The sequence below is a fragment of the Mobula birostris genome, chromosome 15 (genome assembly GCF_030028105.1).
Source record: "Mobula birostris isolate sMobBir1 chromosome 15, sMobBir1.hap1, whole genome shotgun sequence".
In the NCBI taxonomy this organism is placed as follows: Eukaryota; Metazoa; Chordata; class Chondrichthyes; order Myliobatiformes; family Myliobatidae; genus Mobula; species Mobula birostris.
In genome coordinates this window covers 40,582,630-40,598,202 of record NC_092384.1, presented here as the reverse complement: position 1 = coordinate 40,598,202, position 15,573 = coordinate 40,582,630, and the positions used below count along the sequence as shown (strand labels likewise).

At 38.6% G+C, this 15,573-nt stretch overlaps 1 protein-coding gene across 2 annotated transcripts in view; it reads right to left on the bottom strand.

Annotated features, from left to right (window-relative positions):
* Positions 1-15,573, bottom strand: part of itfg1 (integrin alpha FG-GAP repeat containing 1) — a 261,975-nt gene that overhangs the window by 2,968 nt on the left and 243,434 nt on the right. Inside the window, exons 15-17 of one of the 2 annotated variants that reach the window (XM_072279638.1) lie at positions 12,923-13,047; positions 10,778-10,860; positions 7,706-7,823 (exon numbers count right to left, since the gene is read on the bottom strand). In XM_072279638.1, coding sequence (XP_072135739.1) covers positions 7,706-7,823; positions 10,778-10,860; positions 12,923-13,047 — 326 coding nt within the window. Of the gene's footprint in view, positions 1-7,705; positions 7,824-10,777; positions 10,861-12,922; positions 13,048-14,685; positions 14,838-15,573 lie in introns of those variants that run through there. The other variant, XM_072279639.1, reaches the window with a different exon arrangement.

Genomic DNA, 15,573 nt, shown 5'->3' with positions numbered 1-15,573 from the left:
GGACACGGAGCGATCACTCTCCGCTGAACACCGACGACTCCTTCGTAGAGATCGTTAAGAGCACCACATTTCTTGGTGTTCACCTGGTGGAGAATCTCACCTGGTCCCTCAACACCAGCTCCACAGGAAAGAAAGCCCAGCAGCTTCTCTACTTTCTGCGAAGGCTGAGAAAAGTCCATCTCCCACCCCTCATCCTCACCACATTCTACAAAGGTTGTATTGAGAGCATCCTGAGCAGCTGCATCACTGCCTGGTTCGGAAATTGCACCGTCTCGGATCACAAGACCCTGCAGCGGATAGTGAGGTCAGCTGAGAAGATCATCGGGGTCTCTCTCCCGCCATTACAGACATTTACACCACATGCTGCATCTGTACAGCAAACAGCATTATAAAGGACCCCACGCACCCCTCATACAAACTCTTCTCCCTCCTGCCATTTGGCAAAAGGTACCAAAGTATTCGGGCTCTCTCGACCAGACTATGTAACAGTTTCTTCCCCCAAGCCATCAGACTCCTCAACACTCAGAGCCTGGACTGACACCAACCTACTGCCCTCTACTGTGCATATTGTCTTGTTTATTATTTATTGTAATGCCTGCACTGTTTTGTGCACTTTACGCAGTCCTGGGTAGGTCTGTAGCCTAGCATAGTTTTTGTGTTGCTTTACGTAGTTCAGTGTAGTTTTTGTATTGTTTCATGTAGCACCATGGTCCTGAAAAACGTTGTCTCGTTTTTACTGTGTACTGTACCAGCAGTTATGGTCAAAATGACAATAAAAAGTGACTTGGCTTGACTTGAGAAGCAAACTTTGATGGCTCCTGAAAATAGATGCAGGTACGCGGCCAATGAACCCATGTCGATCAATTGCAATGCAGGCAGTACACCAGCTTGGCATTGTGTGCTCATTACAATGATTTCACTACCCAGCCAGCACTAACTGATTAGCTGGATGTCTGGATACAACAATGGTGGTAAGCTCTAGTTAAAACTATTGTGCACTTCTCAGAGGGAGTGGGACTGCATGCTGACAGTTTTTCAGCAAATATGTTTTACCTGAGAAAAAATGATGTGTGGGATGTTGTGAGAGCAAGTAAGTGCCAAGGTTTAGGGAAACATTGCACAGAAGATGGAAGATAGCAGAGATGTCTTCTATTTGCACAGGTCCCGAAATTTTTCAAATGCATGCTTCGATGGTAGTAGACACAGAGAACCACATTACGAATTTAAGAAATAAAGCTCAGCAGATCGCGATGCTGTGTCAAAAGGGGTTCAGTAAAGTCTCATGAGTGGTCAAGGCTAGTGAATGAATCTTCAAATACCTTATTTTACTGCAACGAGAGCTCAAGCTGTGCTCAACGTAACAACACCAACAACTTATCAATATTCTATATAAATCTGAAATTTAAAAATCCTTGTTCTTACTGCATTCTCGCACTGGAAGAATTGCTACAATCTCAGATCATAGCTTACACTTTCCACATACTGATTGTCACATAATTTGAATGTTTTACACACTGAGTGAAGCATTCCTATATGTGTAAACCAAATTTAGTTAAGGACCCAGACAGGGGGGAACATAAAGAATGGTGCTGGCCACATTTACAGACATTTTAAATTAGAATGGGATATCAGATTAAATATCAGGATCTAAAATGACATAGATTATTGATGTAGCATTATTATATTATGCACAGCATGATCCATCTATTTGCAATGGATGTCTTCACCAATATGCCATACTGCACAATTCACTCCAGAACAGTGAACTACCTTGGAACTCTAGGATTACAAGCAGTGTCCAAAAATCAAATCTCTTGATTCTAATTTCTCTACAGTGGAATGATCTGCCTAGGAAAGGACAAACACTTGCAAGATTCTGCTTTTCACTAGCAGCTCACCTGGTAATGATGATGTGGAAGAAATATATCAGCTTCTGTGATGGGCCTAAAGGGTTCCAAATTTTAAAAAAAGCCTTGACTTCAGGAAGTCAACATCTCACTCAATGTCAGCAAGACCAAAGAGCTGATTATTGACTTCAGGAGGAGGAAACTGGAGGTCCATGAGCTAGTCCTCATTGGGGGATCAGAGGTGGAGAGGGTCAGCAGCTTTAAGTTCCTTGGTGCTATCATTGCAGAGCATCTGTCCTGGCCCAGCATGTAAGTGCAATTTTGAAGAAAGCATGGCAGTGGCTCTACATACTTAGGAGTTTGCAAAGATTTGGCATGACATCTAAAAATCTGACAGACTTTTACAGATGTGTGGTGAAGAGTATATTGACTAGCTGCATCATAGCCTGGTATGTAAACACCAATGCCTGTTAACAGGAAATCCTTCAAAAAGTAGTGGTTACAGCCCAGTCCATCACGGGTAAAACTTTCCATACCACTGAGCACATCTACACAGAGTGCTTTTGCAGGAAAGAAGCATCCATCATCAGGGACTCCCTCACCCAGATTATCCTCTCTTCTCACTGCTGCCATCAGGTAGAAGGTATAGGAGCATCAGGACTCACACCACCAGGTTCAGGAACAGTTATTATGCATGAAGCATCAGGTTCTTGAACCACTGTGGATCACTTCACTCGCCCCATCATTGAACTGTTCCCATAACCTATGGACTCACTTCCAAGGACTCTTCATCTCATGTTCTTGGTATTTATTACTTACTTACTTATTATTATTTCTTTTTTCTTTTGTATTTGCACAATTTTGTTGACTTTTGCACATTGGTTGTTTGTCTGCCCTGTTGGGTGCAGTCTTTCATTGACTCCATTATGGTTCTTGGATTTTACTGAGTATGCCCGCAAGGAAACAAACCTCAGGGCTGCTTATGGTAACAGTTATGTGCTTTGAAATACTGTAGTGCTGAAATATCTGCACGTTACTTTCTCAATAAAATTCCACATTTGATAGTGAGAACGTGAATAATTTGCTTAGTTTGTCTTTACGCTGAGAATTATAATTATATTGCTGATGGTGAAATGAACCTGAAGCAGAGGCAGAGATTGTTTGACAGATTCCAGCAGGTGACAAAACATGGCTATTGCTTTTTCTGTGATATGAAATCTCTGAAGATCTTCTGGTAATTATAGATCTGGCAAAAACTGATCCAGACAGCCAGCTTCTGTGTGAAGTAAGCATGCTTACCACACCCTTCATCTGTCTCTCTATCAGTATTTATTTGAAGAATTTAAGTTGCAGCAGTGAAAAAACAATACATCTTTAAAAACTCTCAACCGTTCAGAACATGCTTCCCTTCACTGCTGATTTCATATGGGTTCACTGAACTCATGAATTTAAGAATACATTTCAGATTGGCGAGAGGATTAAGTACTGCATGATTTGGGTGGAGTAGTAACAACATAAATCTTTGCCCAATCTCAGTCCCCACTTGCTTGTGCTATGCTGGGACTAATCACTTTGCTAACCAGAACGTTTTCCTGACTGTTCTACACAGTGTTGCACTAAATCAATCATCATTTTCATTTCAAATAACTATCACAGAAAAAATTAAAACTGCCCAAAAGGTATGATTCCTAAAAACTGTAAATCAATAAACAAGACACATTGCTTCAACCTATGAGAAAATAAGGTCTGTTAACTAGTTGAAACACCAAAGCTAATAGTTTAATATTCATCTGCCTTCATTGTTTTGAAGATATGAATTTCTTTAAATGTTCTGAAGGGCATTGCTTCTGGAGGGATTACACTGTGTTGTCAGTGTGATGTGCAGAAAAATAGACTGCATCATCAGACTAGCAATGAACCATTTTGAAAAAATGTCCCATTTTATCCCTGAAGAACGAAATGCAGTTTTACTGACACTAATAGTTCCCAGTACCTCTTCTAAATAGTGATTCCACATGGATATGTCTAATGATAATGTAAAGGGGTTTCAATCAGTTCCTTGGGCAATACACAAAGACAAAACTCAATGTGGGCTCAGGAGGAGGTACTTTGACTGATTTGAAGTTTGTGAGAGCAGGAATGTCAAATACAATCAGCCTATGTTGCTGCATGGACTTAGATCTTGGAACAATCTCATGGGTGAATTCTAATACCCTACTAGTGAAATATAAGTCTAGACAAGTTTATGACTTTGAACACAGATTAATAAGAGTTCATTTGGATAGTTGAGCTTGTGGGGTGCCTGTGTTTAATACCTTCATAAGATTGGATTCCAGGCACTGAAAGCAGCAGAGCATTACATCAATTCTATGCATCACACTTAAAATAGAAAATTACTTCAGAAAGATGAACAAACACATACGTAGAGACACAGCAGTAGGTTGTAACCTAATAATTTGGATACTGGACCAATAATCCAATGATCAGGGTTCAAATCTCACTATGGCAAGTTGTAAAATTTAATTCAATTAATCTGGTCCCATTGATTTAAAGGATGTTTCTGTAAACCTGGTTGTTTTCATCTGGAGCTCTAGAAGAGACCTCTGTGGCAGCAGTCCCAGAAGCTTTTTACCTTTATTGCTGTTGGGTGGGCAGGAATTTGGGGAGGAACCTGTTGCCTTCTTTGTAGATTACCTAGTTAAACATTGGGCAGAGGCTACCTCAGCAACCACTTCTGATATTCATAGCTAAGCCCCACTACTATATTGGTGGAGATAACTTTTGTTCTCCTGCAACCTATTCTTCTTTGTGACATAGGCATTGTAAATTGTCATTTGTACTCATGGCTAACCCAAGGATATATGTGGCCTGTCTGATATTACCCAAGCTGCCATAGCTTTTAATGGTTATTTCAATGATTTGTGCTTTTTTCAATTGTTTACTAGTCCCTCTTTGGTATTGTTATACTTCCCAACATTGATCAATTCAACACTGTTAAGACTTTACAGAGATCTTATTGAATGGTCTTTCATCATGATGCATTTATCTTGGCCAAATTAGAACTGTGAAATTTAACCAAAATACCATTGAAAGACATGTAGTTAACACAAATACCTAACTGAAGGAATTTTACACTTCCATTATCACTTGTAAACAGGAACCTCCAAATCTTAGAATCAGTCAATAAACACTGTATTTCCACATTGCGATAATTCACTGTACCTAACAAAAATTCTCACTTTGTATCTGCTGCATTTATCACCATCCCTGTCTAGTACTTCTGGTTATCAATTCATTGTCACTTCATTAAAACACAATGAATTTCAACTCTTCGACAAGTTTAACTTTCTCCCCCTTCCTCCAACCTATCCACAAAACCGCAACATTGCCACTTTTAATGATGTCAAGGCACTGGGAAACTTGCTGCAGTTGCTGCTCTTGCATGGTTGTAAATTGTATCATTTAGTTAATGCTACCTCATTCAAATACTACTTGGAAGATTCTGTAGTTATTAAGGGAAGGTATAAAAGGTTACAATAGATATTTCCAAGTCTTCAATTAAACATTTATGTGATCATTTTAAACATTAAAATAACTTTCTGTGCTTTTGTGGGAACCTCTGACCCACAGTAATATGCTTAGACTTGTTCTAGATACAACTTTTTCAGATTTGTAAAAATATAAATTTGTGTAATCAATAATTGAGGTACAATTATCTACCCTGCAAGCTTCTTTCACACACCACATGATAAGAACCCTTACTTCCAATCTTTCTATGATTTTTTTTTGTAAATAGTTACTTGCGTAGTTACTGTGTGTCTTCACAGTTTTTGCCTACCATGCCACTTTTCTAAGAACAGCAAAGAAGATACTCCTGATGTCTTGGTCAATACTTACCCCTCCCTCAATTAATACACTAAAAGAGATACCATGGTCATTATTATGTTCCTGATCACGGGTGCTTCATGGACAAAATTTAGCTGCAATAGTTTCTAGATTACAAAAGTGAGCTGATTTAAGAAAGATATTTAACTGGTTGTTAAAGCCTCTTGGATATCCTGAGGATGAGAAAGGACCATATTCCTTACATCCATATATATCAATTTGCTAAAGGCATTGATTCATATATACAGTGGCATGCAAAAGTTTGGGCACCCCTGGTCAAAATTTCTGTTACTGTGATAGCTAAGCGAGTAAAAGATGAACTGATTTCCAAAAGGCATAAAGTTAGAGATGACACATTTCTTTAATATGTTAAGCAAGAAAACTTTTTTATTTCCATCTTTTACAGTTTCAAAATAACAAAAAAGGGGCCAAAGCAAAAGTTTGGGCACCCTGCATGGCAGTACTTAGTAATGCCCCTTTGGTAAGTATCACAGCTTGTAAATGCTTTTTGTAGCTAGCTAAGAGTCTTTCAATTCTTGTTTGGGGGATTTTCGCCCATTTTTCCTTGCAAAAGGCTTCTAGTTCTGTGAGATTCTTGGGTCGTCTTGCATGCATTGCTCTTTTGAGGTCTATCCACAGATTCCTGATGATGTTTAGGTCAGGGGACTGTGAGGACCATGGCAAAACCCTCAGCTTGCGCCTCTTGAGGTAGTCCATTGTGGATTTTGAGGTGTGTTTAGGTTCATTATCCTGTTGTAGAAGCCATCCTCTTTTCATCTTCGACTTTTTTACAGATGGTGTGATGTTTGCTTCCAGAATTTGCTGGTGTTTAATTGAATTCATCCTTTCCTCCACCAGTGAAATGTTCCTCGTGCCATTGGCTGCAACACAAGCCCAAAGTGTGATCGATCCACCCCTGTGCTTAACAGTTGGAGAGGTGTTCTTTTCATGAAATTCTGTACCCTTTTTTCTCCAAACATACCTTTGCTCATTGCGGCCAAAAAGTTCTATTTTAACTTCATCAGCCCTCAGGACTTGCTTCCAAAATGCATCAGGCTTGTTTAGATGTTCCTTTGAACCTTTTGAATACAATTTTTTGGCCGCAATGAGCAAAGGTATGTTTGGAGAAAAAAGGGTGCAGAATTTCATGAAAAGAACACCTCTCCAACTGTTAAGCATGGGGGTGGATCGATCACGCTTTGGGCTTGTGTTGCAGCCAGTGGCACGGGGAGCATTTACTGGTAGAGGGAAGAATGAATTCAATTAAATACCAGCAAATTCTAGAAGCAAACATCACACTGTCTGTAAAAAAGCCAAAGATGAAAAGAGGATGGCTTCTACAACAGGATAATGAACCTAAACACACCTCAAAATCCACAATGGACTACCTCAAGAGGCGCAAGCTGAAGGTTTTGCCATGGCCCTCACAGTCCCCTGACCTAAACATCATCGAAAACCTGTGGATAGACCTCAAAAGAGCAGTGCATGCAAGACGACCCAAGAATTTCACAGAACTAGGAGCCTTTTGCAAGGAAGAATGGGCAAAAATCCCCCAAACAAGAATTGAAAGTCTCTTAGCTGGCTGCAGAAAGCATTTACAAGCTGTGATATTTGCCAAAGGGGGTGCTACTAAGTACCGCCATGCAGGGTGCCCAAACTTTTGCTTCGGGCCCTTTTCCGTTTTTGTTATTTTGAAACTGTAAAAAATGGAAATAAAAAAGTTTTCTTGCTTAAGATATTAAAGAAATGTGCCATCTTTAACTTTATGCCTTTTGGAAATCAGTTAAATCTTTTACTCGCTTAGCTATTCCCAGTAACAGCAATTTTGACCAGGGGTGCCCAAACTTTTGCATGCCACTGTAAATATAATATTTGAATAGTTTTGATATTTGTTCCAATATTGTTTAATAAGACACAAAATCTTACTACTTGTGCATATTGCAGGACTACTAACTGAAATCTGAGAGAAGTACCTTTTCCTGCCAGTGTAAAATACCGATTATAGCCAAAATGAAAAGGCAGACTCCAATTAAGGCTATGGCGGTGAGCAGTACAATGTTACTGGGAGTAAGATACAATTTGGCACTCCAGCTGTGAAAAGAAAAGCAGAAAAAAATTAATAAAGTTTATAGTTCAGTAACTATTTTGTGCTCAATACTATCCTCTTATTTCAAATAATTTATGGCTGATATTTCCTTCAATAAATAAATACCTTATAATAGAAAGTGTTTTAAATATTTACATTTTAAGTGTAATCTAAGAAAATCAGTATCATATTATCATATGATTTATTTGGAGGCCATTTGATCATGGTGTACTGACTCAGAGATTGCTCTCCAATTAGCTGCAATCTCTTGTTCTTTTCATACAACACTCACATTGTTTCTTTTCACGAACATACTAAATTCCATTTAAAGTTCTGTTGAATCCACTTGTTATCTTTTCAAGCAACACATTATAGATCATAAAAGCAATAACACTATGAAAATCAAAATTCTAACGACTCTGCGATTCTTTGATGAAAAAAATCCTTCCTTATTTATCAAAATTTGGCATGATATTGACGTTTTCTATTACAGCTCCTCTCAACCCTGTTTATTCTGAGAGAACATCCTCAATTTCTTATGTTACTTTACACAACTGAAATCCTCCATCTCCTAACCAATTCTCTTAAATAGACTCTGCACAGAATGCAGGTACATGACCCATTTCATTGATTCATGAAAATTGGGGACCATATGCAGATAAAGCTTAAATAATATTTGTATAGATTTAGTGTTAGGTTTTGTCATCAATCAGGACTGTAAATTACCAAGAATGTTTATCATATGTGTTAGTTATAAAGATTGTGCCAGGCTTGTTTTTTCTTCCTTGAAGGTACCAACTCATAAGATGACATTGTCAGTATCTCCCTTTTCATACTTCAGTGGCTATATTTCCTGTGCTCTCTGACAATAGCAGAACCTTTTCATTCACATCAAGATGTGTCACTGGATTTTAGACAGCAAAGTAACAACAGTTTTTCACCCCCCCCATAATATGGTTGACAAAACTGTCTAAAGGTTCTATCACTATCCCTTAGATCTATCACATCTAACTCAGCATAGAACCCAGAATAAATCTGCAAGATGCCTGGTTAGTAGCTCCCATCATCACCCCATTTTGGGTTTTAAACCACTTTGTTTCTTTGTCCTGCTCTCAGTATGTTACCTAGCATGGATACATAGGGTGAGCAACGTGAGGTGACTTCAGGAAGACTTGGGGAAAGTAGGCTGCAAAGACAATAGTCTAATGAAAATGCTAAAATAATAAGGCATTATAGGGTAAGAAAGGATGACAATACACACTAGTAAAATAATTTAGTGACTGAAATACAATATTCTTCAGAGAGAATAATTTTTAAGGTTGTTAAAATCCTACCCTAGAACCAGTTTATGTAATGCACTAAAGCAAAAGTATTGTAAATCTATACAACAATTGCTCAAGCAACACACATCAAAGTTGCTGGTGAACGCAGCAGGCCAGGCAGCATCTCTAGGAAGAGGTACAGTCGACGTTTCGGGCCGAGACCCTTCGTCAGGACTAACTGAAAGAAGAGTTAGTAAGAGATTTGAAAGCGGGAGGGGGAGGGGGAGATCCAAAATGATAGGAGAAGACAGGAGGGAGAGGAATGGAGCCAAGAGCTGGACAGGGGATTGGCGAAAGGGATATGAGAGGATCATGGGACAGGAGGCCTAGGGAGAAAGAAAAGGGGGAGGGGAGAAAAAACCCAGAGGATGGGCAAGAGGGACAGAGGGAGAAAAAGGAGAGTGAGAGAAAGAATGTGTGTATAAAAATAAATAACGGATGGGGTACGAGGGGGAGGTGGGGCATTAGCGGAAGTTAGAGAAGTCGATGTTCATGCCATCAGGTTGGAGGCTACCCAGACGGATAATAAGGTGTTGTTCCTCCAACCTGAGTGTGGCTTCATCTTTACAGTAGAGGAGGCCGTGGATAGATATGTCAGAATGGGAATGGGATGTGGAATTAAAATGTGTGGCCATTGGGAGATCCTGCTTTCTCTGGTGGACAGAGCGTAGGTGTTCAGCAAAGCAGTCTCCCAGTCTGCGTCGGGTCTCGCCAATATATAGAAGGCGTTGGGTCTCGACAGTAATTGCTCTGCACTTAGAATGACAATCTCAGTTTTTGGGTACAACTGAGCTGCCTGGATTGGAGGGTAGGTTGAACGAGCTAGGGCTTTTCTCTTTAGAGTGAACAAAGATGCGAGGTGACTTGATAGAGGTGTACAACATGATAAGAAATAATTAGCACTTTAAAAGAGAGAATGCTTGATAAACTCCAGCTTTAGTACTTAATTAATTTACCTCAGATCACACTATTGCTGTCAGAAGGTCACAAAATAGAATGAGCAGCCCGGGGAAGAGCTCTACAAGTCAGCCATTTGCTGTGAATGTACAGGACACAGAAAGCTCCTCTTTGGTTTATTCCTTTAACAAATAGACTTACTTTAAGCCTACTGCTAAAAGTTAGACCAACATAAGACAGCTGCCTTGGGTCTCAAGAATGACTTTCAAATGGACCAGGTAACTGTTGCTCAATCAGAGCAAAGGTTTGAGTGATAACATTTAAAGTTAGAATACAGGGACGTATTTTGGTATTTCTTCTTAATACCCTAATTGCAAATGCACTTGATGAGATTCTCCATGAAATATATTAGAGCTCTTCCTTGTGCAGAATTAAAAGAGAAACACTGTGTACAATATTCAGCAAAGTTCCACATACAAAATCGTTGACTGGTAAATTAGGTAATGTACTTGCTGACACAGAAATTACCATTGTTATGAAGTAAGATTCAAAGAATCTTAGCATTAATGACTACATGGATATTAATTTAAAACTGGATTATTGCACAGTAATTTTAAAGTAATATGCACAGTTATTAGGAGGAATAACCCGATATTTTGGGAGCTTGGTCAGGTGAACAATTTATTTTCACACGCACCATCAGATTGACTACTACTGCAGAGAAATAAAATTACTTTTACCTTTTTGGTGAATTATGAGGATATGGAATTACTATAAGCTGAGAATTTGGAATGATAGCTGTCCATTCTTGTTTTCTTACAGACTGTTAAAAGTGAAAACAGAGCAGAAAATAATTAGGCAGAATATCACTTCAAAATGGCGTTAAATATTTAAAATAAGTGGAATCATTAGACAGTATGGCACATTACAGCGATGCAGCACTAACAGTAACAAGATTTTTTGCTGACAGCTTTACAGTAATGTTAGTAATACAAGGTTGATATGTCCCTAAAACTTTGAAGTCCATGGACAATTATATTCAAACTGCAAACACAGGCGAAGTGCAAGCATTTTAAAGGAAATGGAGAGTGGTAGAAAAAAAAAGACTGCTGAAGTTACTGGACTTTAATCAGAATGCTGGACAATGGATCTGAATGCCACCTCTAGAGGTGGGAGTTTAAATCTAAGTAAATAATTATGTCCAAAAAAAATTACACTGGGAGCTACTAGATATTTGAGGAAGAATATCTGGTCTAGTCTATGTATGACAACAGACCCACCACAATGTGATTAACTCTTAACTGTCCAGAAGTTCAAAGGCAATAAAGGCAGCTCTTGCCAGTGACACAGACTTCAGGTGAACAAAGAAATTACGCTTTTTAAAACCGAGCACCTAATACTAAGTATCAGTCATTATCTACTATTATTTGACAGATTATGACTGTGTAAAAAACTAAATGTAAATATTTAAACAGCCTGTCTTTTGTTACAATATAGTGGCTTTCTATCTACAGTACGTCCTACTGAGTTACTTCCCTAAACAAAGGGGGTGCAAGATAACCTACATTTCTGGGCTTCCAAACGGTTGTCAACTGCAATATAGAATTGACAAAGGCTTGAGGAAAAAAGCACCACACATTCTCCCAGCACCAGATTTATGCCTAAAGCAATAGAACTAAAAAAAATCAATGACTTAACATTTTAAACTGTAAAGGCCTTTCATTGTAAAGCTAATATAATGCAGCGATCATCCTAGAAAGCATAGAAATGATTGGGTACCATGAATCACGTCTGAAGTCTGCACTGCCCTGGTACATAGGGTTGATTTTACTCTCGATCTGTAGTACTAAACTATTCCTCATTCTTGCTTTTCTATAAGGAAAGAGCTCTGGTTTTATTTTGCTGCAACTTAATCATGATTTCTGTTTGTTGCAGCTTACTGAAGCTCTGATTAAATGTTCTCAGTATTAATTTCATTGGCATTTGTCAGTCTTTGTTTATGCATAGCTTTTCGTATATTTATAACCTATTTCTTTTTTTTCCTTTAAATTACTTCAAGGAAATTAATTTTCAAGATAGTATATGAACTTTGATAATAAACTTACTCGAACTCTGAAAGAAACTGTTTCTGAATTTATGTCAAACAGAAGCCCACTGACATCTCCAACTCAATGACTGAGGGGATGCATCACTGGCTGAGGAAAGCAACTAGAGAAGAAAATCTACTCAATTTTTTTCATTCTTATCACTTTGTACTAAGAGTCTTTGAAGCTGCTAACACATATTTGAATTTGCATTCAATTCAAACAATTCAGTAATATACATTCAGTGGCCACTTTATTAGGTACTTCATGGTCTTCTGCTGCTGTAGCCCATCCATTTCAAGGTTTGATGTGTTGTGGGTTCAGAGATGCTCTTCTGCACACCACTGTTATAATGTGTGGTTATCCGAGTCGCTGTCACCTTCCTGTCAGCATAAACCAGCTGGCCATTCTCCTCTGACCTCTCTCATGGTTTTCACCCACAGAACTGTTGATCATTGGACTTTTTTTTTTGCACTATTCTCAGTAAACTCTAGTGACTGCCGTGTGTGAAAATCTCAAGAGATCAATAGTTTCTGAGTTACTCAAACCGCCTTGTCTAGCAAACACAATCATTCCATGGTAAAAGTCACTTTGATCACATTTGTTCCCCATTCTGATGTTTAGTCTGAACAACAACTGACCATACTTGCATGCTTTTATGCATTGAGTTGCTGCCACATGATTAGGTGATTAGATATTCACATTAATGAGCAGGTATACAGGTGTACCAAATAAAGTGGCCACTGAGTGTGCATATATCAAAATGAAAATAATAACAACAGTTTCCAGCTGTGATGTTACCTTTTCTCCAATAGGACGAGGAATCCCAACAAAAAGATGGTCGAGAAAGTTTGCACTACGTCCTAGACCAAGGACCACATAGGGAAGCTGAAGAGCAAAATGTGCTGACTGGCTAAGCTGTCCAGCTGCAGAGAGATCAGATCAATAATAAAAGCATAAAAATACAAGAAGACAGGGATACATGATGGAAGTGAAATTTCAAAGGGTCTAGATATAGGTGCCTCACATAATTGTTTCATATTTCAGCTTAGGTCAACTATGACTTTAAAAACTGAAGTTTTCCCTGTATTTCTTTTCCTGTCGTAAGCACAAATCTTCAAGGTTGTAAATTAAATAACTCATGCATAAAAATAAGAGCAAGAGTTAACTATATCATGCTTTATGTTGGCTCAACTATTTATCAATGTCATGATTTTCCACCTCAACACTCTGTTTTCCTACAGTATTCCCACATCCCCCAATTCCTTTGATATGCAGAAATCTACCAGTTTCTGTTTTGATTTAACCAATAATTGAGTCTCTGTTGTCTTTTGGTGGAAAAGAGCCTAAATATTTACCAGCTTCTCTGTGACACTCATTCCTAAATAACCTACCCCTTTACTGAGATTGCAATCCCTGGGTTTAGGTCGCTCAACCAGGGGAAACAAGCTCCTTAAAGCCCTATAAAAAATTAAATTCTCGAGGATACAGGTCTAGTCGACTCAGTCATCCCTCAGACAGCAAATCTGGCATTCCCGCCCCCAGATTATTGAACCATTGCTGCACCCTCTCTATGGCTAGACTATCATTTTTAGATAAGGAGACCTAAATTGTGTCACTAGGCCTAATAAAGAAATCTTTACTTCTATACTTAAATTCCCATGTAATAAAGGCCTTAATAGAAATTGCCTTAATTATTGCTTGCTGTATTTGAATGTTGGATTCCAGGGAGTTGTGAGAATTCACATTTGCTTCCTTTCAATCTTCGATCTATGACATTTTAGAAGATGACAACCAGAGCTTTCACTGTTTCTGTAGCCACCTCTTTCAAATCTCTGGGATACTGATCTGTGGATCAGTTGGCCTTAATGCTCACCAATTTTTAAATTTTGTTTACTAGTATATACTGAATTTTCTTTGATTTCTTGTTCTTATTAGTCCCTTGAGTCTCTGATACTGCTAAGTGTTTTGGGCCTTGCTCTGTGAAGATAGGTTTAATTCCTCTGACATTTCCTTGTTTTCCTATTATATATTTTCCTATTTCTGTCTATAGGAGACTCATATATTTACAATAAACTCATATTTTATTTGGTACATACTTCTATAATTTATCCTAATATTCTATCTTGGTTTTTTTTTACCAGTTTCCTGATCCTTTGCTGATTCTCAAAATGCTTTGAATCATCAGGCCTACAGCAATTTCTGGCCGGGTTATATGCCTCTTCTGTGGATTTAATATGATCTTAAAGTTTTCTGTCAGCCATGGATGTACAGCTAATAGATCAGATTTTGCTGTAGAAATAGCGATGAGATTGACAGTGATCAATTATTAAAGCTTAAGTAGATCAGGGATTTCTGGCCTAGTTAAATGCGAAAATCTGCTTTCCACTTTGTACTGCTTCTTTAAAAGCTATAACATTACTCTGCTGATAGATGTCATATTTAAATATATTAGAAAGTATGAACGTGCTCACTTAGACAAAACAGCATGTGCCCATTGAACTCACCAGGAAATATTAGGCATAATTTATTCCAATGTAAGCAACTTTTTAAAATGCATGTAAGTCTTAATTACCAAACAACTTCTTGCCTTGGAAATTAATTTTCATGGGTGTTGAGCTTACAATTTTGTAACTTTGTCTCCAGTCCCTTTTATCTGCTTTTTCCTCAAATTCACGTTTCATTTCCCACATTCCATTGATTTTTCTTCCTGTAGCTGATTTGAAAATGAATTAAATATTTTCCGTGATACTACTGCTTCAGATTCTGCACCTTTCATTTACAATTCTTTGATCAGATTGTTCAAAGAGATACCAAATTGCTCAAACTGCATCATCAAGTTTGCTGAGGATACAATGGTGATTGGCCTCATCAGCAACAATGATGAGTTGGCATACAGAGAGGAGGTAGAAAGGCTTATCAAATGGTGTGAGAACAACAACCAGAATCTCAACATGGACAAAATAAAAGAGAGGATTACGGACTACAGGAAAGCACAGGTTGATCACACTCCATTGCTCATCAATGGTTCTGCCGTTCCTTGGTGTGCACATCATGGATGATCTAACCTGGACCCATATCACCTCTTCATTAGTCAAGGGGTCTACACGTTCTGAAGAGATTGAGGCATACAAGGCCTGCCCCCATTCTAACAGAGTACCTGAATATTCGAGAGTATCCTGATCAATGCATCATTGTACGGTACGGAAGCTGCAAGACATCAGATCGCAAGACCTACAGAGTATAGGAAAAACCGCCGAGAGGATCACCGGGATTTTCCTCCCCTGCCCCCCCTCCACATTTGAGACATTTATTGGGAATATTGTTGATGATCCCTAATGCCCAATCCACAATCTCTTTAACCTACCACCATCAGGAAGGAGGTAGAGGAGCATCAGGACTAGGGCTGCCAACTGGGTAACAGCTTCCTCCCTCAGGCTGTGAGACTAATG